The 23,498-nt window shown below is 58.4% G+C and overlaps 1 protein-coding gene across 1 annotated transcript in view; it reads left to right on the top strand.

Moving 5' to 3' along the window:
• Positions 1-23,498, top strand: part of CAMTA1 (calmodulin binding transcription activator 1) — a 586,497-nt gene that overhangs the window by 474,759 nt on the left and 88,240 nt on the right. Inside the window, exon 5 of the mRNA XM_053660233.1 lies at positions 10,781-10,934. Within this exon, the coding sequence (XP_053516208.1) occupies positions 10,781-10,934 (154 nt within the window). The remainder of the gene's footprint in view (positions 1-10,780; positions 10,935-23,498) is intronic.

Here is a 23,498-nt window from a genome sequence, read left to right as displayed (position 1 = left end):
CCAGGGCACAGGCTCTGGGGAAGGGGCGGGCCTGCTGCAGCAGCTCTGCAGAGGAGGTGGCCCCTGATTGGCCTGTGTCGTTGGGACAGCAGGTTCCGTTATTCCCCGACGAGGCTTACAGGTTATCAGCAAGCTCCAGGAGCCACTGGAGAAAGGAGGAAGATAAAGGGGGCCTAAAAAGAAAGTAACAAAAAGAAGAAATAATTTCTAATCCAAACCTGGCCCCGCAGTGGCTTTGTTAACCCCAGTCCCCCCTTGAAGATATAAACTGTTGAATGCTACAGTCACTTCTGTGATTACACTTTATCTTGTCCCACCAAAGTATTAAAGAGGGACTGGGAACGCATTAAGGAAACATATAGCCTGGCTGCATCACGATTACCTCTCAAACAGGCGCTGGGATCTCAGCGTTTCAGGCACCCATAAATACTCGACTCCCGTAGATACTCAACGGGCTGGCACAGTCCCGCCTCTGCGGCCTCCAAAGTCGCCCGTTTGTCAGGGGACAGCTTTGGGGTTTATGTCTCTAACAGGATTTAGGGGAGGGGCTCCCCTCGTGCCCCCTCAGAGTAGAGGGAAGGCAGCCCAGTCCCAGCCTCCCAAACCTCCCTGCTCAGAGCAGCTTCCTAGCCACCGCAATCACCAGGACAACACAGAACAGGAAGCACAGGCTCTGGGGGCTGGGAGCAGGGCCCCTTTCCAGCCCCCGAGGACCTCACAGCCTATCCACGGTCAAGGTTAGAAGGAGGACATGGGCCAGGAAGCCAGCCTCACTGTGATGCCATGCTGGGTGGACAGCGTCCAGTTCTACGTTTCTGCACATTCTCCCTGCAAAGCAAGGGACGTGCAACCCTTTGCTTCGTGTGGTTCTGATGCCCGAGGTGGGGGCGGCTCCCCATCCTCACCCTCTCTTTGTCCAGTGGGGGACACTACATGAGTCATAGCCACCCTCGGCTCAGTTTTCCTGACCAGAAATGGAAGGGGATGGATCCGTTGTCCTGGACGACCCCTAACTTTCTTCCCACCCATCACCCTCTGCTCCAAGAGCAATATGCATAAGAGGTGGGGAGGCCCGTGATCTAAGGGGCCCCTAGGGGGGCTTCCACGCACAAATGGCAGCATACAAAGTGTGCAGGTGAGGGGGTGAGCAATGGTTACTAGAGAAGGGTACGAAAGACCCAGGCTTCTCAAGGACCTGCAGGTCACCTGACATCTGTGTCCTCCAGCTGGAAATGGCCCCAGTGGCTCTGGAGAGTCACACACATTCAGATGCTGTGGCAGGATACGGTAGACAGCTCTTTGCATGCATGGACACACACATTACGGGGTATTTTTGAGGAAGTGTGGTTTTGTTGTCTTCCAGCACTTGGAAGACAGCTGAGGGGTGTCCCAGAGACCCTGTCAGCACGACTGACTATTGTGTAGCTCATCCAAATCCTCCAGGGGTCTGAGTTTCCTTCAGGGACGACAATGCAGCCTCGATGTCTGCAAAGCATTGCTTAGCGCGGCCAGGACGGGCTCCTGTCTTAAAGAAACGCACCCCCAAACTAGCAGTGTCGGAATCCGTCTGGCTCTCTTCCACGTACATTGTGTAAGCTCTAAGGGAGGCTGGGTCTGAGGAGTCAGGCGCGACCACGACAGGCACGAAGGCATCTCTCGCCGAGTGTCCACAGTGACCTCGTGTGGTGGGGACTGTTCTTTTGCCCATGTCACAGCTCAGAAAGCGGAAGCAGAAGTGCGCTGGCTGAGGACGCAGCAGCTGCTATACTCCAGCCCTGCCTCACTGCCACCTGTAGCACCAGACAGACCCAGGTTCAAGGGTGGGACCTTGCCAGGCTATTTCATTCTGTCCTCTTCCTGTTCCTTGTGTGCAAAGTAGAGGTGACCACTCACCTCATGCCGTGAGGGTTAAGCAAGCTAAGTCCTGCGAAGCACCCAGGACATACAGGTGCCGAATAAGTGGCAATCGTGGTGGCTGTTGTTGTCATAGTAACCAGAGGACAGTCTTAATTGTCAGGTGGGGAGAGGACTGGCGTAGCAAACGGAATCCACATGATCTGTTGATGAGCAAGGGCTCTTGGTTGATGTAACAGAAAATCCAGCTCGAGGACCACGGGAAACTGGACGGTTCACGTTAATGAAAAGGTCTCGGGGTGGCCTGGCTTCAGGCGAGACTGCACCCAGGAGCTCCATCGACGGCGTAGCGGCTTAGTGCCTTATACCCTGGGTCATGACTTTTCCCTGTTGGTTTCCTTCTTGGACTCCACGTGCTGGCAAGAGATGGCTTCCAAGAGCACTAGCCTTCATTATCCCAGACTCAAGTCTAGCAGGAAGAGGCATCCCTGCTTCCCAGGGCCTCTAGCCAAGTCCAGGGTTTAGCTCCGATTGCCTCTGGTTGGAGGAACACACGGCCAGTCACCACGGCCCAGAGAACGCGGCACTCCTGATTGGCCGGCCCGAGTCAGGGAGAGGTGCTCTGTTCACTGAAGAGCATCTGGATGCTGTTAGCACAAGAACACCAAATGTGCCAGAACGGTGCCCAGCTCTGCCTCCCATTAGCCACGTGGGCGTGAGCAGATCACGTGGCACCTCTCAGTCGGAGGGGACTCACCTGGCCTACGGGGATGCTGACACGTGCCCAGCTTCCTCTGGATCTGCTGCAAAGAGCAGATGAACAGGAAAGGGTCCAGAGCACCCGGGTCCCTCTGGAGATGCCCGTGTGACTCTTTGGTGCCACCGTTGCCTGATGAGGCTGACTCAGGGCCTAATAGGGCACATTTCTGTGTGGGCACAGCAGCCCCAGGAGCAACGCTGAGGCGCGTGTTTTCGGAGAGCCAAGGAGTGGGAGGGGTGCAGCGAGGCTGGTGAGGAAGGGGCCCTGTGTCTGAGCTGAGCAGGGCCGCTGTGTGACCTGTGTATTTGGCTCCTCGGAAGGGAGAGGCAGGCTGAGGAGTGGGGATGCCACCCTCTGAGACCTGCTCACCCAACTTCCACGCCACCGACCCTGCCCCACCACCTCTCCACCCCTGCAGAGCCCCGTCCCTAGAGTTCTGTGTCTCAGGGCTGGCCACAGCCACTCCTGCAGTGACTCCAAATACATAACAACGGAGCTCGAGGTGGGAGCAGGAGGCAGACCCACAGGCTCCTCCAAACTCAGGCCCTGCCAACTGCAGGGCAGCAGCCATCTGCGTCCCTGGTGAGTACCTGGCGAACAGGAAACCTGGGGGCAGACTCTGCACACCCAGCTGACGCTTGCAGCTCCAGGCCGCGCCCTGGTGGGGGCGCCACGCATCACAGTGCTTCCTGGATCCAGGTCCCAGAAAGAAAAGACCCCCAAACATTCTGATCTCTTGCCACAACTCCTTGGAGACCAGCCATCTGGGAACTAACGCCACCCATTTTTTAAAATCTATATCTATTTCTCAGGCCACAGTTCCTCGCAGATAAGGCATCTCATCCGTGCAGAGTTGGTGCTGAACTCGCCTCCCTGCACTCCAAGGGGGACCCTCATTGTCAGTGCCCAGGGAGCCAGAGAAAAAGCGTGTTTGCCTTCTCTCCCCATTTCTGACCTGAGAGACTTGAGTCGCATTTCCTCTCAGCCATATCTTTCTGGCCAAGAAATTTCTTGTCCCCATTTCCCCATGGCCACCTGCCCCTCCTGGGCCCACCCGCCCCAGGCCCTGCACTTCCTGTTCCAGAGATCAGCTTGTACTAAGGAGCCTTCATGGCTTAGGTGCATCCAGCTCTCCAGGATAGGTCCCTTCTAGTCCCACTGGCCGCTTTGGACAGGGGTCGTCCTGAGCTTGCTGGCTGGCCCTCAGAACCACCTACGGGGACAGTTTGCACACTGCCTTGCACGTCACCCACGCCGGAGTCCATTGTCCCTCTCCACCCACTCATACGACCTCACGAGCCCCTCTCGTGACCGATCACAAATCACCTGACACTTTATTGCCCATAAGAGTTTAGTGTCATCTGCAAACATGGAGATTTCACTGAGCACTTCTTCCCCGGATCACTTACAAATGATTGTCAGCAAGGCAGGGCCTGGCCCTGAGCTGAAGGGAACCTCGTGGCTTCCGTGCGTCCATCCAGAGCCTGCCCAGGAGTCCCTGCCCCACAGGTGTGGGCGGGGGGACAGGTCTGGCCGCACGATGAACCGCCGTCCCTGGTGTCCTGTGGCCATGGGGAGGTGCCGCCTCAGGGCATCCGGGAAGTCTGGGCAGATGGCCGCCCTCAAGCTCAGCATCTTTGCTGCTCAGAAGGGCTGGCAACTGCCCCCCACAGCCCTGCGCCCTGTGTGTCACGTCCGTGTGAGGCAGGCTTTCCCACGATCCGTGCGTTCTTTCTACATCACCCGAGGGCAGAAGAGGCCAGCCCTGAAGCCGGCATGGCTCCCAAACCCCCGCACCAGGTGGAAATTGTTTAACTATGTTCCCGTGACTGGAAAATTCTGGTAATTGTGTAATAACAGCAGCAGCGGCAGCAACACTCAGCAATTACCCAGGGTTTCTCATCTTCAGACCACTTTACCCGCATCAACTAATTAAGTCTCCCAGCCTCCCTCGGAGGCAGGGAAGGGCTTCGGCCTGGACCCCCTCTGGTGCCCGTGGGCTTAATGAGGGCAGTGGCTGAAGGGGCCACGGGGCTTCCCCAGGCAGCCACCTCTGCCCCCCATTCAGCAGGAGGGGGTGCCCCAGACGGGCCTTCCACGCTGCTCACACGTGCCATCCTGAGTGCCCCGCCCTGCTGAGCACTGGGAAGGCAGTGCGGAGGTCGCCTGTGCCCCCCACCACCTCGGACTGTCTGCAGCAAGGCCTGGCCCCCAGGGAACACACGGCTGACAGCCAGCTTTGCCTACTGCTGGGGCACCGGGTCCCCCCCTTTGGTTTCTATTCTTTTTTTCTCTTTTTGTTTCTTTAACCGCCCTCAACTTCGGGGACGTGGGTCTGCCTCCATCACCAGGTGCTCAGCTCCTGGTTGTCCCACCCGCCCCCTCCACATCCCTCCCTGACCGCAGAGGGTGCCCTGCAGCCCCTTGCTGTGGAGATGGGACTCTGCTGTCTGGGCCATGCCCCAAGGCGCTCACAGACCAGGCAGGGTCAGCATTCTGGCCCATCCCCGCTCCCACAAGCTCCCTGCTCCCTCAGGTCCCGTGGACCTGTTTTCGCTCCAGCACAGACTCGAGCTGGGCTGCGGCTGCCCAGGGCACACAGTGCTCATCCACCATCCAGCGAGGGCCCCGGCATCCCAGGGCAGGGGTCCTGCGGGGAGGAGGCTGGAGAGGCAGGCAGCTGGGGGCTCTGGGCTGGGTTGGACCGTGGAGTCCTGAATGGTGAGACTCTGTGTCCCTGGAACATGTAACAAGCACCCAAATGCTGCGTCTGCAAGGGATTGAACTGGGAGGCGTAGGTGGGGCTTCAAGGTGGGGGTGGCCAGGACACAGCCAACACCCAGAAAGTCGTCTTTGCACAGAGAGGCACCCTCAGAGGTGCATGCTGGGGGTGCGGGCACCGCCCTGCTCCCGAGGAGCACCCAGTGCACACGCGGAGAAGGCCATGCCGCCTGGCAGTCTGTGCTCACGGGCCTGCAAGGCTCCCTTTCGCATTTGTGCCAGGGAAGAGAATAGGAGGGAGGTGGCAGATCCTCAGAGAATTGAGCAGCCAGGCCACCCACCCTGACCCTTGGGGCAGGGAGGGGACAGTTCTTGCATTTCCGTTTACCTAGGTCTGCTTAACCGTCCCCTGCCTGCTGGCAGCCATCAGCAGGGGACAGGGGGCATGGAACTGAGCCTGCCAGGGCTGTATGACAGGTCTCTCTACCAGTGGGGACAGCAACCACCTCATGCCTTTACCCAGAGCAGAGGAGAGGTGCTGGGCCAGCCATTCAGGGCCGCGAGAGCCCGGGCCAGGAATTGTTCTGTGCCTCACAGCCCTGCTCCGCCTGGCGCCCTTCCTCACTTGTTCCCTAACGCAGCCTGCCCTCCTTTCTACCGGCTTTGCACTCCCATTTCACGGCCGCCTCCCTGTCTGTGAAGCACCCAGGGCTGGGGAAGGCCCTGCCTCTGAAGATCGGGCCTGGGGGGCTCGGCGCTAATGGGACAGATTGCAGTACAAGACGGGCTTGCGGCGCAAACAGTGCTGATTCCCGCTCCGGAGTCCCCCTCCTCCCGGGCCGGCCCCCGGGCCCCGGCGGCAACTGGGGGGGTGTGTGGCACTATTACATGCTATTATGACTTTCTGGGTAATGTATACATTTTCACTATCGCACAGCCTCTCCTCCATTTTTCATGAGAACTGGCATGAGATTAATGACGGGGCCCCAGAAGAGACGGAACGCCATGCCACTCTGATTTATTGACCACTTAGCGTTGATGAAGCTGCAAACAAGAGTCAAACAGATGTTGCAGCTGCATTTTTCTTTATCAAAACCAACAGCTTTTTGCATTTTTAACCACTTCTCGCGGTTACTTCCTGCTTACTCCACAGAAAGGGGTGCCGCCCCTGGGCCTCATCCTCCCCGGCAGAGGCAGGGACCGGGCTGTGGGACCCCCAGCCTCCACTGCCCAGAGCCCACCCCCCCGGCAGTGGCCATGAGGAGGACGTGAGTCCCCCGGACTCTTGCTCTGGGACACCTGGGATTTGGTGGAAAGCGCAGGGCAGCACCGTCACCCAGCCCCAGGGCCAGTTCTGCAGACCTGGGGTGGGTGGGGCTTGGCACCAAGAAGTGCAGGACCCAGGTGCCCCCTGCAAACTGGAACCCCTCCCACCACCGTCTCGGACTGGGAACAGGTTGCTGAACACCCATTCAAACGGGCGAGGTCGGTGGCCCGGCCTGTGGGCAGCCAGCCTGGGGGGACAGAGATCTATCTGTGAGAACGTGAGTGTCCTCGGCTTGTTCATAGAGGGAGGGGTCTGCACGCAGTTAGAGGAAATCAGGACAGACAGGGCTGCCTGCAGAGAATGTGTGCGTTTTCACTGGGTGAACTGCCGGCCAGAAGCCGAAGTGCGGCTGTAAACCAGTGTTTTGTTCGGTTTGGGGTTTGGTGCCAACTGGAGTTGGACAAGCAGAGCTTCTGTATGTTGACGCGGAACTTCCGTCTCTCAAAGGCCCCAGCGCGGCTGCTTAGAGCAGTTCCCGGGAAGGCCAGGGGCTTTACAGATGAGGAGCTTGAAGCACAAAAGAAGGGATGGGACTTCCTTGTCCATAGCTCTTTCCAGAAGGTTCTAGAACTTCTCTGAGACTTATTTATCCTCAGCTTTCCTTCCCCAGATCACCCCACCGGGCTCCTTTCCCCCCCAGGCCTCTGGGACGTCTGAGGGGTCACTTTCAAAGGTCATGCTCTCTTTGGGTGGGATGACCTCTAGCACCTTCCTGTAAATTCCATAGCACGTGGAGGAGCCCGTGGACAAGCTCCCTTGTCCAGCCCGCCCACCAGACCTGTGCTGGGTGGTGAACCCCAGGGCAGCCTTTGAGTGGCCCAGGGAAGATGAGGCAAGCTGGCTCCACGGTCATCCAGAACCAAGACTCCAGAGTCCTGGAGGGTCAGTCCACTGGCCGTGTCCCCTGAGCTGGGCGCCACCCAAGCCTTCCTCCAGCCTGCCCTGCCCACCAGCAGGGCAGCGCTCTGTGGGATCTGACATGAGCAGTCTGGGAAACTGACACACTGGGTCCCTACGGTTGATACGTTTTCCTGCCAAAAATACCCAATAAAATGTACAACTAATGAATGAGATTATGTTGCCAAGAAGCAACGTGTGTCCTAAATTTCCAAAAATACCTCAGTCACTCTGTGTCTTAAAACCGGCACCAAGTCAGGAAGTCGGTACTTAAATCGCACCTGGGGACATTCAGCAGCAGGAACTCCCTGGGGTGGAATCTGTGGTTAGGAGAGAAGCCGTGAAGCTGCCTGCTTCTGTGTTTCCTGACCCCAGACGGAGCCTCCTGAACCAGTAGGAGTGGGGACTTCCTCCCAGTCCTGCCAAGGCCACCAAGAAGCACAAGGTCCAGAGTCGGGGCTCCAGGGAGGGGCCTGGTCCCTGATGCAAGAGCATCAGTAGAGGATCCAGAACCAGTGGGCCTGTGAACCCCTAACATGTGGTATTGCTGAGCTTTGGGGCATTTTGGGGGCTGGGAATGGAGGATCAGCAGCTTCATCGAATTCTAGGAGGCCATAGTCCTGGAAACAATTAAGAACCAGCCTTGCCTCTTAGCCTCCTAGGAATACTGTTTTCGGAAAGGCCGCCTGCCCCTCACAGACCCAGAAAACCCAAGGCCAGATGTCAGTTGCACTCGAGTCTGGGGAGGGTAAGGACAGGAGGTCCAAAGTCAGTCTGATTCAGTTCTACTGATGCGAACTGAGCAGTGGTCATTGCCAGACACTGGTCGCTCCAGGGCATCGCCCCTGTGTTTTCGGGGACAGAGGAGGTGTATGGACTATTAAGACGCAAACCTGAGCTCCATCCTGCTGTGGTAGAGATACAGAGGGTGTGGTATCAAGGAATGCTTCCTGGAGGAGGGGGCGAGCCTTGTTCTTGTCCTCAAAGAATAGATGGAGGCTGGTTATGCAGAAATGGAGCTGGGCAGTGAAGGAAGGGACAGAGCTTTCCAAAACAGGAGAGTTCAGGTGCTCTATGCAGGGATTCCTGGTTTGGGGATTTCCGTGCATGGCGAAGGCAGCCTTGGCTCCCTGGGCCTCTGCTTGCCGCCCTGCTGCCTGGGTCTCCCACAGCCTTTGCCAGGTGCTCCATGGGGCTGGGAGGCAGGAGCTGCAGGTCTCTCATCCCCCAGGCAGCCGATATCCAGGGCCCTCCTGCAGGGCCTAGCTCCTGCTCCAGAGGCTGGGATCAGAGGAAGCCTTGGGTGGCCTGCTGGCCCTGCAGTCCTTTGATCCTTCCTCTGTCTTGCTCAGCAGCCAGTGCTGATCCTGTACGGGCACAGGTTCCAGCAGGAGCCCCGGCTGAGACGTAGCCCCAGGGAGGCAGTGTGCTGGACTGCAGGGAGACCACAGGGCAGGGACTCAGGTGTGCCTCCTCAGGTCCCCTGGGCCACCTCGCCCCTGCGGTGAGCAGAGCAGGTCTCCAGCCCTCTTGGGCCTATGGTGAGGATGCAGTGAACTAGATGTAGGGAAGCACTGAGACCAGGCAGGAAGAGGCCACCGGGTGTCTTGGGAAGACCTGAACTTGGAGTCAGAACACTGGCTTCCGGCCCAGGCTCTGTCCCTCGCCAGAAACAGCTTTGGATAGGTCGAAACTTCTCTGGGCTCAGTCTCCTTGTGGTAGACGGAGGGCACCCAGCCAGGCCCAGCCCTGCCCAGCCCGGCGTGCTCTGTGGCCAGCACAGGCACCAAATGGGATGATGGCGGGACTGCTTTGAAAGAGCACAGCACGCACCCGAGGTTGGGGATTATCGTCATTATTAAGGAGCGTGATTACCGCCGCCATTAAGGAGAAGGCTCCAGGTCCTGTTGATTTAATTTCCTGGTTAACTGAGCGTTGGCAAGAAAAAAAAATCTGTGTTTCAACCTTATTGAAAATCTTTTTAAATTACGCCAGGCGACTTTCTTGCACTGGTCATGTCATCTCGAGCCTATTTATTAACGTATTGATTGATTCCCATATTCATTTATCACGCTTGCTCTGACCACATGCAAAAAGGTGATTGTGGACCCAGGCTCCTCCATGCCTGGGGTCCTCGTGCCCACCCAGACCCCATGGTCAGGGGTCACACAGAAAAAGCAGAGGCCACTGACCTGGGGAAAGAGTGCAGGAAGGGACCTTCCACCTGGCTCTTTCGGCAGCTCCCCGCGGCACCCTGGTTTGTCGGCTCCGGCTCCCCTGCCGTTCACGGAATGCCTTCTGATTGGGGCGGGAGGTTTTCCTGGGCGTTACAGAGTGGCGGGGCTGCTGTTTGGCCAATGTGTCGGCCTGCCGTGGCCGAAACTGGCATTGCATCCTGGGGGCCACAAAAAGCCCGAGAGAGCACTGAGCAATTTGCACTGAAGCTGCCACCCCCACAGATGCCCCCTGGCATGTCACTGTGAGAGCTGGTGGTGGGTGGAAGGGGACAGAGGATGTTTTGAGTGGAGCCTGATGGGAGCAGGCTGACCTATTTCAGGAGAACCGTTTGGGGACAAACTGTGCCTTCCATGTCGCCCCGCAGACAGTTTTTGGAAGGGAGGTTTTTGGGGAAGAGTCCCCAGAGGCTGTGAGTGACAGCCGCCATCTGGGGGACGTTGGGAGGGACGACATGCTGATGGGGCTGCGTGCATGGGCAGAGGGGCATCCACGCTTAGAAGCAGGGCACCTACCACGTTGGGCACTCCATTCCCCCTGGGAAGGAATGCTGATTCCCAGGTCGGGGCGTCCTCGGGCTGTGAAGGGACCTGTGGGTGAGGCACAGGGAAGACTCAGTGCTCATGGCAGCCGGGGAGTGAGGTCCAGGATGTGGGGCTAGAGACATGTTCGACGCCATGTGTGGTCCTGCGCTGCACACAGAGCAGACCATGTACAGAGCAGTGGCTCCCAACTGGGCAATGTCTGGAGACATTTCGTTGTCACCACCACACGTTGGGGTTAATGGCACCTGCAGACAGACACCTGAGGGATGCCGCTGAGCACAGGAGGGCCCCAGCACAGAACACATTCTGGCTCCACACGTCAGTGGCGCCGGGGGCGAGAGAACCTGGGGAGGGGCCGTTCAGCCTGCCCGTGCCTGCTGGGGGGACCCTGGTGGGACTCCGTGCCGCCTCACGCTGCCAGTCTCCGTGCTCTGCCCCCAGAACCCCGACATCGTCCTGGTGCACTATCTCAACGTCCCGGCCATTGAGGACTGTGGCAAGCCCTGCGGCCCCATCCTCTGCTCCATCAACACCGACAAGAAGGAGTGGGCGAAGTGGACGAAGGAGGAGCTCGTCGGGCAGCTGAAGCCCATGTGTGAGTAGGCCCGGCCGCCGGCACAGGGGCAGGAAGGGCCCGGTGCGGGAGCCCCCTTCCACTCACAGGACAGTGACACGGGGAACTAGCCTTGAGGGGGGTCCCTCCCACCCCACTTGCGCTTGATCCTCCCGAGCTCCCTGCGTGACGGGCGGGGCACAGAGCATCAGGCCACATCACCGGATAGAAAAGGGAGGTCCAGGCACACAGAGCAACGTGAGGGAGGAGCGGAGCCGAGAGGGCGGCGGCTGCTGTCTCCTGGGCAGCAGATGGGAAGGAGGATGGTGTCCATCGGGGAGGGAAAGGCCCAGGGGACGTAGGAGGGGCTGCTGGCCAGAGCTGGCTGCCTCCTGCGCTCGGTCCGTCTGCTCCTGGACACAAGGCCTCGGCTCCCAGCCCGCGTGGCACGTGGGTGATGATCCTCGAGCTGGATCTCATCGTGTCGGCAAAGCGAGGCTTTCCGCAGCGTCTGTCGGGTACTAATCACTGCAGGCAAAACCGAGCGTGCCCAGAAAGCTGGGCCTCGGCTGGTGCCTCGTTCCCATGGGCCAGGGCTCCCCGTGGCCACTGCGGGGTCTTAGGGGGCTCACTTGCCTCCAGGACACCTGGGCTCAGAAGAACAGACATGGATCTGCCAGATCCGAGGAGAGCATGGGGCCGTCCAGTGCTGGACACAGGGCCTGGGGGTTCTGGAACACAGACCTCAGGCTCAGGACAAAGACCTGTCATCATAGCAGGTCCCTTGGAACCCACGCCACCCTTGGAAATGGGGCTGCAGAGGAGAGGCCATTGGGCACCATATACAGGGAGGGAGTGGCAGCAGTCCCTTCCTGGAAGGAGTGAGTGTCCACGCTAAGGCCCGGCAGCACCTGCAGTAACCAGCTGATCTCGAGAGTTCCTTGGTGCTCAGGTTGGGGGACCCTCCCCTAATCCCAGGGTTGGGGATGGGAATTAAAAGGGACAGAGAAGTCTGTAGGGGGAGGGAGGTCTATGGCCCAGCTGGCCTAGGGGCTGGACCCCAAGATGGAGTCCAGCCATCTCAATACCGTCTCATGCCACCCTCCTGTGCCAAGTGACCATGAGAGGCTCCAGCCAGCTTGCCCCTGCTGCTATCGCTGCCACCACCAGGAACCTAGAACCAGGCGGCCCAAGGGCCTTGTGGGTTCAGGCTGTGTCACCTCCCAGTGGGCAAGGGGCGAGCTCCACTAACTCCAGGGGATGGAAAGCAGACCCCTGGTGCTTCCCTGGAGGAACCCGAAGGCCTGCCCAAAAGTCTACAGTGCATCCAGAAAACTCTAAAACTACAACAAAATAAATCTCGTGACCCTGCGCTCTCTGGGGTGTGGGACGGGAGCCGAGCAGCGCACACAGAGTGCAGTGTAAATGTGGCTCTGGTCACAGACGCAGGGCCTGGAAACGGCCCAGGAAGCGCGGCCCCAACGGAAGCTTTTGGTGCCGCGGGCCAGGCTGGGGACACATGCAGAGCACAGCTAACCGTGTTCGGGGACGGCAGAGGTGCTAGGAGCCAAGAAGGCATCAGATCTGGTTCCAGAATCGGGTATGCCACCCAGTGCCGGAGCCAAACACGTTAGCTTCATCACGTTTTCACATAAATCACATTCCTTCGAAGACTTCACAGTTTGATTTCCTGATGTTTCCCAATTTCTCTGCCCCACAGCAGAGTTGTCAGTGGTTTAATCAAAATGCTGTGCTTATCGGTGGTGAAGGGAAACTCAGATCTGCAGCCTTTGCCTCACCTGCTGCAAGATGAGGGGACCTCACAGGTGTTGCCAAGGCAGCCAGACTGAGCCCGAGAACCCCACCTTGACTCTTGCAGCTGTGTCCTTTGCCCCCTTGGGGGCTTGCCTTTGACCTGCATTCTGAGGGATGTTTCCCCCAGATCTGGTTTTTAACTGTGACGTCTGATAGGAATTCCCCATATGTCTCCAACATGCTTCCTGTCTTTTACAATCCCTTCAGTGGTAGTTAGAATATGGGTCCTACTGCTGTGATAAGGACCAAAAGGCTGGCGGCTTAGATAAAATAGAAGGTTATTTCTAGTTCACATAGTGCAAGGTTGACATGGTAGCCCCAGTGTCAGAGACCAGCCCTCCGGGCTCCTTCCAGCTGGTTGTTCTGCCATTCCTAGGATGTTGCCCTCTCCTACATGGCCCAAGATGGCTACTCCAGCTCGTGCCATCACAACTGCATTCCAGCCCTTGGCAGCTGACAGGAGAAAGTGGAGGGCAATTGTTTCCCCTTTAAGGACAGGGCCCAGATGTTGCACACACTGCTCTTCCTATGTCATTGGCCAGAATTTGATCATACAGTCACCCTGGTTGCAAGGGAATCTGGGAAGTATAACCTTTGCTAAGTACTACCACCTTAACAAACTTTGGGGAACAGAGTTCCGTGTGTGAGCCATTCAGGGCTGAGGGGAAGCTGAGCGCAGCGGGGCTCCCCTGTAGGACCTCAGCTGAGAGCTACTCATCTCAGCTCTAGGCCCAAGAACAGTTGACTCAGTTCCCGTCTGAGGGTTGGAGTTTACAGAATTCGAGTGAACGTGATCTGAAGCTCAGCGTGTCTCATCCTGGAAATTCTGGGGCCTGTTCCAGCGCAGCTGCGCTGAGCAAGCACCAGCTTTGGGCCCAGCAGACTGCCATAGTGGGGGAGAGGAGTTGGGCAGGTGGGGTCCTCTCCTCCCAGGTGAACTTGGAGTGGGGCCAAGTATGAGACAGTCTCCGTGCCTGCATCCTGCCAGCCCTGTGGGAGACTTGCTCATTGGCCTCTGGCTGCCCAGAACCACATTGGTTCTTGGCCACTGTGCCAGGACCTTCCACCCTCAGGTCTGTTTAAACCAGCAGGAAGCCAGGTGGGACCCTTCCCCTTGGTGGACCTGCTCCTATGGGTGCCCATGGCTTTCTCCACTGCCCCACCCCCCGGCTTCTCGGGAGGGCACAGCCATGCCAGGCACTTCCCAGCCAGCTGTCAGTGAGCTGATGCTGTCCAGAGTAAGGAATGGGGGCTTGAGTTTTAAGCTGTGTACACAGCCCTTTCCCTAGAGGTGATCTTGCCCCAGCTGTCCCCACCCTGGCTGGCCTGATGGCCCTGCATTACTGGGCAAAGCTCGGGTCTTCCCACAGCTCTCATGGCCCCGGAGATCCTCAGGCAGCCCCACCAGTCTCCTCTGGGCTTGGCCCTACGACAGTGGCCTCCCTGCGGCTCTTTTCCCGAGGTCCCCAGACCTCCGTGGTGGTGTCCTCAGTAGCACTGTATGGGCTGAGCAGAAGGGCTGGCTGGGGAGCCTGTGTAGCCCCAGAGTCTGTACCCACACACGTTTCCCCATGTACGCACATGCACAGCTTCATGCTGATACACGCACTCACACATGCATAACATGATTGCCCTCATCCCCCACACACACAGCGCCTCACCTCGGCGCCTGGGAGCACAGGCCAGGGCACTCGGGTGGAGAGGCAGGTGCCCTCTGGACCAGAGCCAGTGCCTGGCCTGTGAAGACATGGGGAAGCTGTGCGAAAGGCCTTCTGGGGCTGGAGTGTGACTGCAGTGGGGTGGCCCTGCACAAGCCACCTGACCTCTCTGAGCCTTGTCGTCCTCCTTCAGGGAAGGTGGCCCTGCCCTGTGGCCCTGCCCTGTGGCCCTGTGGCTGTCCAATGACAAAGCACGCAAGTGTTGGGGCTGCGACCACCCAGTTGCATGTGGTCAGGGAAGTCCTCCAGAGGCAGAAAGCTGGCCCTCTTCCTTGCAGTTGAGCCGTGCCAACCTCTGGGCCAAGGATGGGCACCCTAAGGCCCCTGGAGAGTCCTTCAGGGGCTCCTGCACCCACAACACGGGGCCTGAACAAGCTTCTAGAGTGACTGCTCTGAGCCCAGCCCTGCGCTGGCCCTGGAGAAGTTGCCAGGAGGGCGGAAGCCCGGGCCCTGCCCCCAGACAGACAGACTGAAGAGGCTGCACCTGCGGATGGGTCCAGAAAAATGACACTGAGGGCAAAGTAGATGGTTCTGCCTCCAAGGACCTAGAGATCCAGAAAACCGAGCATGGGAACAATCAGCCAGGCGTCCTGGTAGGCAGACTTTACCCTGGTCTGGACAAATGCATGGCACTCAGAGACGGACGGGAGGTGGGGAGGTGGGTGATCCCGGGAAGGCTTGTGTGCGACAAGGTGAGGGAGGAATCAGAAGCAAAAGCAGACACGTGGCGTGGCACTGAGGAGATGGAGCGTGTCACATCTGAGGCTTCAAGGGCAGATGCTATGCAGTGATGGAGGTCGAGGGTGAGAGGATGAAGGTCATGTTGCAGGTGAGGAGGCAGACGTCATGCTAAGTATAAGGGCGCAGAGGCCTTGTGGAGGACGCCAAGCTGAGTGTGAGAGGGCGGAGCTTATGTTGCATTCGAGGGGTGGAAGGCCAGGTTGAGAAGGAGGTGATAAAGGCTACGGTGAGTGTGAGGGAGGAGCTATGTTAAGTATAAATTGATAAATGTCACGTCGACAGCACGGTTGGAGGGTGCGTGAGTGTGGGTGGGTAGAGTCGTGTGAAGGGGCGTGGAGCCCATGTTGAGTGTGAGTTAGAGTGTGCTCTCTCGGCTCCCAGCCACCCCCAGTTACCCCAGTCACCTTTGGTCCTCTGGCCCTGCAGCCTGCCTCTCACCCTGGGCTCTCGGGAAGAGCACATTTCTAGCCTCTGGCCAACAAGACACCAGGACTGGCAAAGGCCGCGCAGCCAGAGACAGATCTACACGTCCCTTCTCGGGCTGATAGCAGGCTGAGTAGCGGGCACCCGCCTCTCCCAGCAGCTCCCGGCCCCGCACGTTGGGTCAACAGGGCCTCCCTCTCCAGTGTCCCTGCCCCTCCTCCCCTGGTCCCGGGGCCCTCGCTGTTGCAACCTTCAAGCCTTGGGCTGTCTAGTCCGTGCGTCTGTTGTTTTCTCATAATTTTCCAGACAAAGACCAAAGATCCAGTAAGAGGGGACATGTTTACTTGTTTTGCTTTTTTGCTTAGATTGTAATCCTGGTGATTATAGAAATATCAAGAAGTAAAATCAACAAAGGCTTGCCTTTCCTGACCCTGCACCAAACCCAGTTCCTGGTCTCTTAGCGCCACCTGGTGGCCAGTGGCAGCAGAGCGGTTCAGAGACGCTAACTGCTCTGGAAGAGGGGAACTCCCCAGCCGGGCCGGTGACCTAGTGTCTGTGATTCTGAGGCAGTGGGCTTGGGGCAGGGCTGAAAGAAGCAGAAAGGGGCCCTGGGAAGAGGCATGTACGCCTCCTTTCCTCTCTGCCTCGGACTTCACCTGGCTGGCGCAAGGTGGAAGGGCTGGCGTATGCCCCAGACAAGGAGGGTGTGCTCCCAAAGCTCGGCCAGAGTCTGTGGGCAACAGAGGGGCAGTCAGCAAAGCAAGTCCCAGAGGTGCTGCCCCCACAGAGCTGCAGGCAGGAGCACATAAGCAAGGGGGTGAAAATGGGGGAGGAAAGGAGGTCAGTCTGGGGAAGGAGAGACTGCTGTTAGAGATGGTTGGAGGGTTTCTTTCTGGCCAGATGTGTTTGCTTGGATGCATTTTCCAGTGTCCCCACCTCTGAAGTGAGACTCAGGTTAGGAGTGAGGTACCAGGGGACAGGAATGAGCTGGGGCAGGCCCAGGCCTCGCACCCCTGAGACTCAGGGCAGCCAGAGCAGCTGAGGTTCCCCTCATCCCCCAGGCCCACCCAGCCTGGGCAGAGGCGGTGGCTCAGGGCCAGGAGCCGTGTTCCACGTCACAAACACCCGGGGAAGGTTGATGAAAAGGCAAGCTGCTGCCCTCCGAGACATTCTGACCCCACGGGTCACAGTGGGCCCTCAGAGCCTGAAAAGGGAGGTAGACATTGGGGGCAGTGCAGACCTCGAAAAGGCACAAAGCACAGGGCACTTATTTCTGGGTGTTCCAGGGCACTGTGGGCCTTTCCGTTGACTCGGGGATAAGACTTGCTACCCTGAAGTTTCCTTGGGTTGAAAGCCAGATGTATGGCTGGGCACACATCCTGGGGTCCTGCCAGACACTTACTGACTTGAAGTCATGAGACACAAACCCTGAAATGCCATGAAAGGAAGCACATTTGTGTCCCCATGGTGGGCCCAGCGACTGGACAGCAGCTCAGTCCCTAGGAGCCCGTGTTGGATGTCCCTTTGGTTAGGAGCTGCTGGCTGAGGGATCAAACCAGGTGGGTCCCCTAGAGTCCCCACTCCAGCCACAATGCCTCCTAGGTACCGCCCAGAGGCCTGGCCAGGAGGACAAGGGAGCAGGCAGCAGGCATCAGGGGCAGGCTGGTCTCAGTGTGGCGCTTGCTTCTGCTTCCTGCTGAGCTGCAAGGAGCCAGGCTTGTTTTGCAAATGAGCCTTTCTCCCTCTGGCTAAATTGTGTTTAGCGGAATTGGCCCCCAAGAAGGAGAACTAAAAGAGAAACGCTCCTTTGATTTTCTGTCGCTCCCTGGCTACCTGCCACTCAGGACAGCCTGGGGGCCACGCGGCCCTGCTGTTAAAGAATGCCCAGCTTGGGGACAGGGACTGCCTCTGCGCTGGTGTTGGGGACACAGCAGCCCCACCCACGTCCCATGTCTGACTGTCCCCGGAGCTGACACAGCCCTGCTCGTCCCAGGGGTGGTTTTGTTAAACTTAGAATGCGTTGCCAACATTGACATCTCCAGATTCTCAGCTTCTCTTTGAAAATCGAAGGTTCTGGGCCACATCGTTCAGGGGCACCTGTCTCCCTGTGGGTGACACCTCCAGGCACATGGAGGAGGCATCTGAGTCCAAGGTCTCATGAGAAGCGGGATGGACACCATCTGAATCCCACTCGGTCCCCTGTGCCCACTGCTGGGGACCGGGAGGGGCTGCTCCTGCTGTCTCTGGCCCTGGCAGGGGCCTGGGAGGGGAGGCTGCATTAGCACCAATGAGAGGAGTGTTTCCAGAGCCCACGTGGTTCCTGGGTGCCGGTTAACCGCCGAAGCTCCTCCTCTCGGGGCCGAAGTGCACCTCTGATATCACTAGACAATCAGAGACTTCAAGCATGTTCCCGCTCTTCCTATGGCATGAAGAATTCCCAGTACCGGTCACAACAACACTTGGCAAATCAGGGGAGTCTGAGAGCCTCGGAAAGGCCCCTCATGCCCTGTCTCGTCCAGGCAGCAGGCCCGATGCCACACCGCGGAGCCGGTTTGTCACCTCGAGGCGCCCCGGGAGACCGTCTGTGCAGCCAGGTGCGGAAGCGTGGGGAGCGCCGTGCCCACGTGGCCTGCGTGGCCTGACGTCAGAGCCATAATGGCTCCTGACTGGGGAGCCCCGCCTCCTGCGCTCTCCCTAAGGTCTGAGATCTGTCCCATCTGCAAGAGGGCAGCAGCTGCCTTAAGTCCCCGCCCTCCGCCCTCTCTGGGCTGTGACCACGGGAGCCAGCCCGCGCCCCCGCCAGAAGACAGGAAGGGAGGTCCTGGTGCCCAAACGTCCAGACCCAGGAACGGCAAGCTCGTTCAAGACACAGTACCTTTGTCCCCCAGCGCACGTGCCACCCTGTCCCCAGTCAGCCTCCGAACTCCTCGAAATGAGATTTCTGAAAATGTCCTCAGGACCAGGGGAGAATACAAGTTGAGGGCGAGATGGGAAATTGAATAGTATGTGGGTGTCTGGTTATAAGAAGTTAAATCTAATGAAAATGTTATCCAGTTGAACCAAGAAATCAGAAGCAGGGCCTTTATTCCTGTCAACAAGAATACAGTGAAAATTAAACCAACACCACGGCCATTTCCCACTGACCTTGTTGCCATGGAGACAGCCTTCCAATGTCAACAACTCGGAGGAATCCGATTGGGCTCATTCATGCATTGAGAGGCACATGGCACTCCCTCCCGGCTCCATCACATGGTCCCTAAATAGGGTGATCACATGTCCTGGGTTGTCTGGGAGTGTCCCAGTTTATCCCATTGTCCAGCCACATGATTGCAGCACCCTTGTCTGTCTCCAAGGTGACCTGTCTGGACAGCAAGCTAAATGGTCACCCTCTCTGTGGGTCTTCACTGAGTGCTGAGCACATTGCAGGAGAGCTGGAGGGACCCAGGCTGGTGAGGCGGGAGGAAGGAGCACCCACAGGCCCCTGTTGGGTGGGATTATCTAACACGTTATTGTTACTTGCCCACGTGGCACCAAGAAACCCCTTCCTGTGGAGAGAGGGACAAACATCAATTGCAGCGAGAACCACCTGTGCTGTTACCGTGGCGACCCAAGCTCCGGCTGACATGCCCTGTCACCCTTCAAGAAGCCACTGCCCTACAGAGCAAAGGGGGCGGGCAGCCAGCTCTCCCCAGTCCCTGGGCCGCCATGGGGTAGGGACCTTGCAGAGCCCTCCTTCCTGGCTCCTTGTCCAGTTTCTTTCCCCAGCGTTGCAGAATCAACGTCTCAGAGCAGAAAAGGCCTCTCCTTGGGGCCCTGCACCCTGCCCTGACTCAGGTCCCCCACGGACGCCACCGAGTCAGAATCCTGGGTATTGGATACACTTGCCTGTATGTCATTGAAGTGCCTTAGGGAACAGTGACATGTGGTTAGGTGAACCAGGGAGAGGCACCCATTTTGCAGACAAGGAAACTGAGGCCAAGAGGAACCAAAGATGTTCCTTACGTCTTACTCATGTAAGGCCACCACGGTCGGCCAACAGCCCCTTCTTCCCACACAGCCAGCTCCGGCATGAGCTCGGGGGTTCACCCTGCTCCTCAGTAAGGTCCCACCACTGCTGGGGGTGGCCTCGCCAGGAATGAATGCCCTGATTTCTGCTGACAACCAAGAGGAAGCCCCCCTAGGTCTCCATCTGTGACCGGGTCACCTCCCTAGCCCCATCCCCAGTGACTGGAAATCGAGACAAAGAGCCCCCATCTCAGAGTCAAAGGCTGCCCCCCCCCGCAAATCCCACCTTCTCTGGGAGGAGTCTTGCTTTGGGTTGCCCCTAAGTGCCCCCATCTCTGGGATGAACGTGGCCAGGCCTCCCAGGACCCCAGCAGCCCAGGTTCAGCCACTAGGACTTGCTCCCAGCACAGGCCCCCCTCTCCCTCTGGCCAGCTCCGTATCTGCCAGGTGCAGGTCCTCCCTCCCACCTCTGGCCCTGCCCCAGGGGCCTGGCCAGTTTCGTCTGCCCTGGGCTTCGGGGCCAGGCCAGCTCAGCGGCTAAACTCTTTGCACAGCTGCCCCATGTCCTGGCCCCAGGGAGGAAGGTCACAAGGGAGGAGCCAGGGGCATTAGAGCTTTAGCTCCTTCCCGCCCCCAGCCTACTTCTGAGACACGGGCACCCTCTGTAGTCTGAGAGGGCAGGAGACCGCAGGGTGGGCGCTGGGCTCAGGGGACAGCAGCTGGCCCAGCCCCAGGTTTCTGGGTTCCCTGCACAGTCCCCGCCCCCCACCCCCAGCCCTACAAAACAGACTCCCGTTCTCTAGGAAGTGAGAGAGGGGAAGTTTGCTTCCCCTCTACCTGTGAGGGGAAGCAAACTCGGCCCGGTGGGGTGGCACCCGTCATCCATCCAGGCATTTCGGGGTCTCGAGGGGTGGAGGACAGGAGTCCCTGGGAGGCGGAGAGAGCCTGGCTCTGCAGCCCCTCCCTGCCCCCATCCCTCTGCTGTGGGCAAGTTGCATAACTCTGTCTTGGTTTTCAAATTAATAAATGGGACAAAAATTCTTCAAAGGATTGTTGAGAGATTAGAGATATAATCTCACTGTACCCGGGGGTCGGAATAACACAGGCTGGGTGGCTTAAATTAATTAATTTTCTTACAGAAATTAATTTTCTCACAGTCTGGAGGCTGGAAATCCAAGGTCAAAGTATCAGCAGGATTGGTTTCCAGTAAGGCTGCTCTTCCTGGCTTTCAGAAAGCTGCCTTCTCCCTGGGACTTCACACGGCCACCCCGCTGTGCATGTACACTGCCAGCATCTCTTCCTCTCCTGACATGGACACGCAGGGGTCCTGTTGATTAGGACCCACCCTTAGGACCTCATTTAACCTCGTGAAGCCCCTGAAAGGCCCTACCTCCAAATACAGTCACCTCGGGGTTAGGGCTTCAACCTAAGGATTTTGTGGGGACGCAGTTCTGTCCACGCAGGGGCAACAGCACAGCCTGACCTGGGCTCAGGCCATGTCTGCCTGGCAGAGGCTCCCCGCCTCTCCCCCAGGGGCGGGGTGGGGCAGCCATACCCAAGTGGTCCCCGGCCAGTCCCCAGCCCTGTGCGGGCTCACGCCACACCTCCCCTGCCCCTCCCCCAGATCTCAATTACTCTCTCAGCAGTCGGTCGCCTCTTGGGTAAATTGTTCATCAGAAGATGCTCTCCAAAGCAGGGCCGCATGCTGTTGCCGTTGATTTCACTTTGATTATTCATATTAGTGGGAGCGCTGCTGTCTAGCCATGGGTGGTAATTAGGGTAAGTGTTGGGTACGGGCCAGGTCAGCACTGGCGTGGGCTGATGGGTCCCTGTGACAGCCACCCAGCCTCACCTCCGAGCACCAGTCCTCCGGCAGGGTGGGCCGCAGGCCCAGCCACAGCCTGGGCGGAGCCTCGGGCTCCTGGGGCAGCAGTGGGACTGCAGGGGGAGCCACGGGAGCACCCCTCAGCACCCCACTTCCAGTGGCCAGCATGGCCCTGCTGGCTGCCCTTTCCTGTACAGGCCCACGGAGAAGCCAGCTTGACCCACACACGCCTTCTCTGGCACCTTTCCTGTCCCAGCCTTCCTGGCTGGCACTCGGGTCCCCTGCCACCATCTGAGCAGCCCAGACACCCCACCAGGCTGGAACCCTCCAGATGTCCCTGGGTGAGGTGGCTGACCGTGGGAATGAGGGGCCGGTGCCCTTCACTGAGATCCAGTGAGCAGAGAACCCATGTGACCCGGAGACAGCAGGAGCTTATCCTCTGGGGACTCCCTTTCCTCCTGTGCCCCAACCCCAGGTCATGACCTTACCTTTCATGAGCATACTTCTAATGCAGTTCCCCCTCCTCTGCTTTTAGGAAGGGGGGAAGGGCTAGGGAGGGGATGGCCGGTGCGCATTTATTAACCTTCCTTTCACAAAGCGCTCTTTTCCCCGTGGAAATCTCCTTTCCCGCTGATTCATTACTTGGTAGGAAGCAGAGCATGACATCTTAAAAGCCATCTTGATCGTGTTTGATATTCAGTACTAACAACTCCCCACCTCAGAGGAGAGGGCTTCTTCCCACCGGAGAGGGCGGGAGGCAAATCTGCATGTCGGATGTTCCGGGACAGTAGGTGATTTGCATGAAGCATCCAGAAATCCTCTGCTGGCAATCTGTCACCCTTCACCAGGTTTTCATTTTATAACCTTCACAACAGAAGGAGGAGAAGAGCAGAGAGAATTCGGTTGCCATACCCGCTGGGGACCAGAAGAGAAGCCTGGTCTGAGCCCAGTGTCAGGGATCACAGGGGCCCTGGACAAGGATGACAGAGGTCATCCTTGGGGATAAGCAAGCCCACCTGCCCCCGAGACCTTTGGGTGAGGTTGGCTATGCAGCCAAAACCCAGAGAGGTGGGACTCATCTCTCCAGACAGCCAAGGTCAGACAATGGCCAAGGTCAGACTTGGTGGGGGTTTTCCTGAGAACATGCGGTCTGGTTCTGTGATGAGCCCAAGTCTCCCCGAGGTAGACGCCATGGCAATGAGGCTGGGAGGCGGTGCCACCCCACACCTGCAGCCCGAAGGATGAGGGTCAGGACGGAGCTGCCTGTCCGCAGCCCTGATGGCAGGCGAGCCGCTCCGGGGCAGCCTTTCTGGAAGGCCCGCGTGCCCAAAACACCCAGAAACGTATTCGCGGAGATACACGCACCCCTATGCTCGCCGCAGCGTTACTCAGGGTGGCCACGACAAGGCGCCCCCCACAGTGTCCTTCGGCAGAGCACTGGACTGAGACGACTTGGAGCACGTCTGCTGCGGACGACCCCTCAGCCGTCAGAAATGACGGCATCTGCCACTCACGACAACAGGGAGGGACTTGGGAACGTTATGCCAAGTGAAACGAGTCAGCCAGGAAAAGCTAAGAGCCATGTGACCTCACTCGTATGTGGGATGTGAAACTGGAACGCGTGGACACAGACGGCAACCTGGTCGTTGCCAGAGGGAAGGGTTAGAGGCGGGGGGCAGACAGAAGGGTCCTCATCTAGGGGGACGGAGATGACGTGACTTTGGGTGGTGGGCCCACGATGCAAGATGCAGACCACGTATTTAGAGCTGTACACTCTAAACCTGTATGACCCTATTAACTAATGTCATCCCAGTAATTTCATTAAAACCTGGGCATCGCCCCAGACCAAGGGCATCGGACTCTCCATGCTGGGGCTGGGCGCTGGGACAGGCCGTGGGCCCGTGCAGTAGTGAGAGGAAGAGTCCTGCACTCCATCTCTCCACCCAGCTTCTCTTTTCTCTCTATAAAATGAGGAACCCAGAAAAGGTCCTCCACCAAGGGGCCCAGGACATGGGGACAGGTGGGGGGACCCTGACCTCACCCCGGCCCCAGCCAGGCCCCTTCTGCTATTAGCTGCCC

Source organism: Artibeus jamaicensis, unplaced genomic scaffold (genome assembly GCF_021234435.1).
Source record: "Artibeus jamaicensis isolate MK-2021 breed Jamaican fruit bat unplaced genomic scaffold, CSHL_Jam_final scaffold_847, whole genome shotgun sequence".
In the NCBI taxonomy this organism is placed as follows: Eukaryota; Metazoa; Chordata; class Mammalia; order Chiroptera; family Phyllostomidae; genus Artibeus; species Artibeus jamaicensis.
This window is presented reverse-complemented; position numbering and strand designations above follow the sequence as displayed.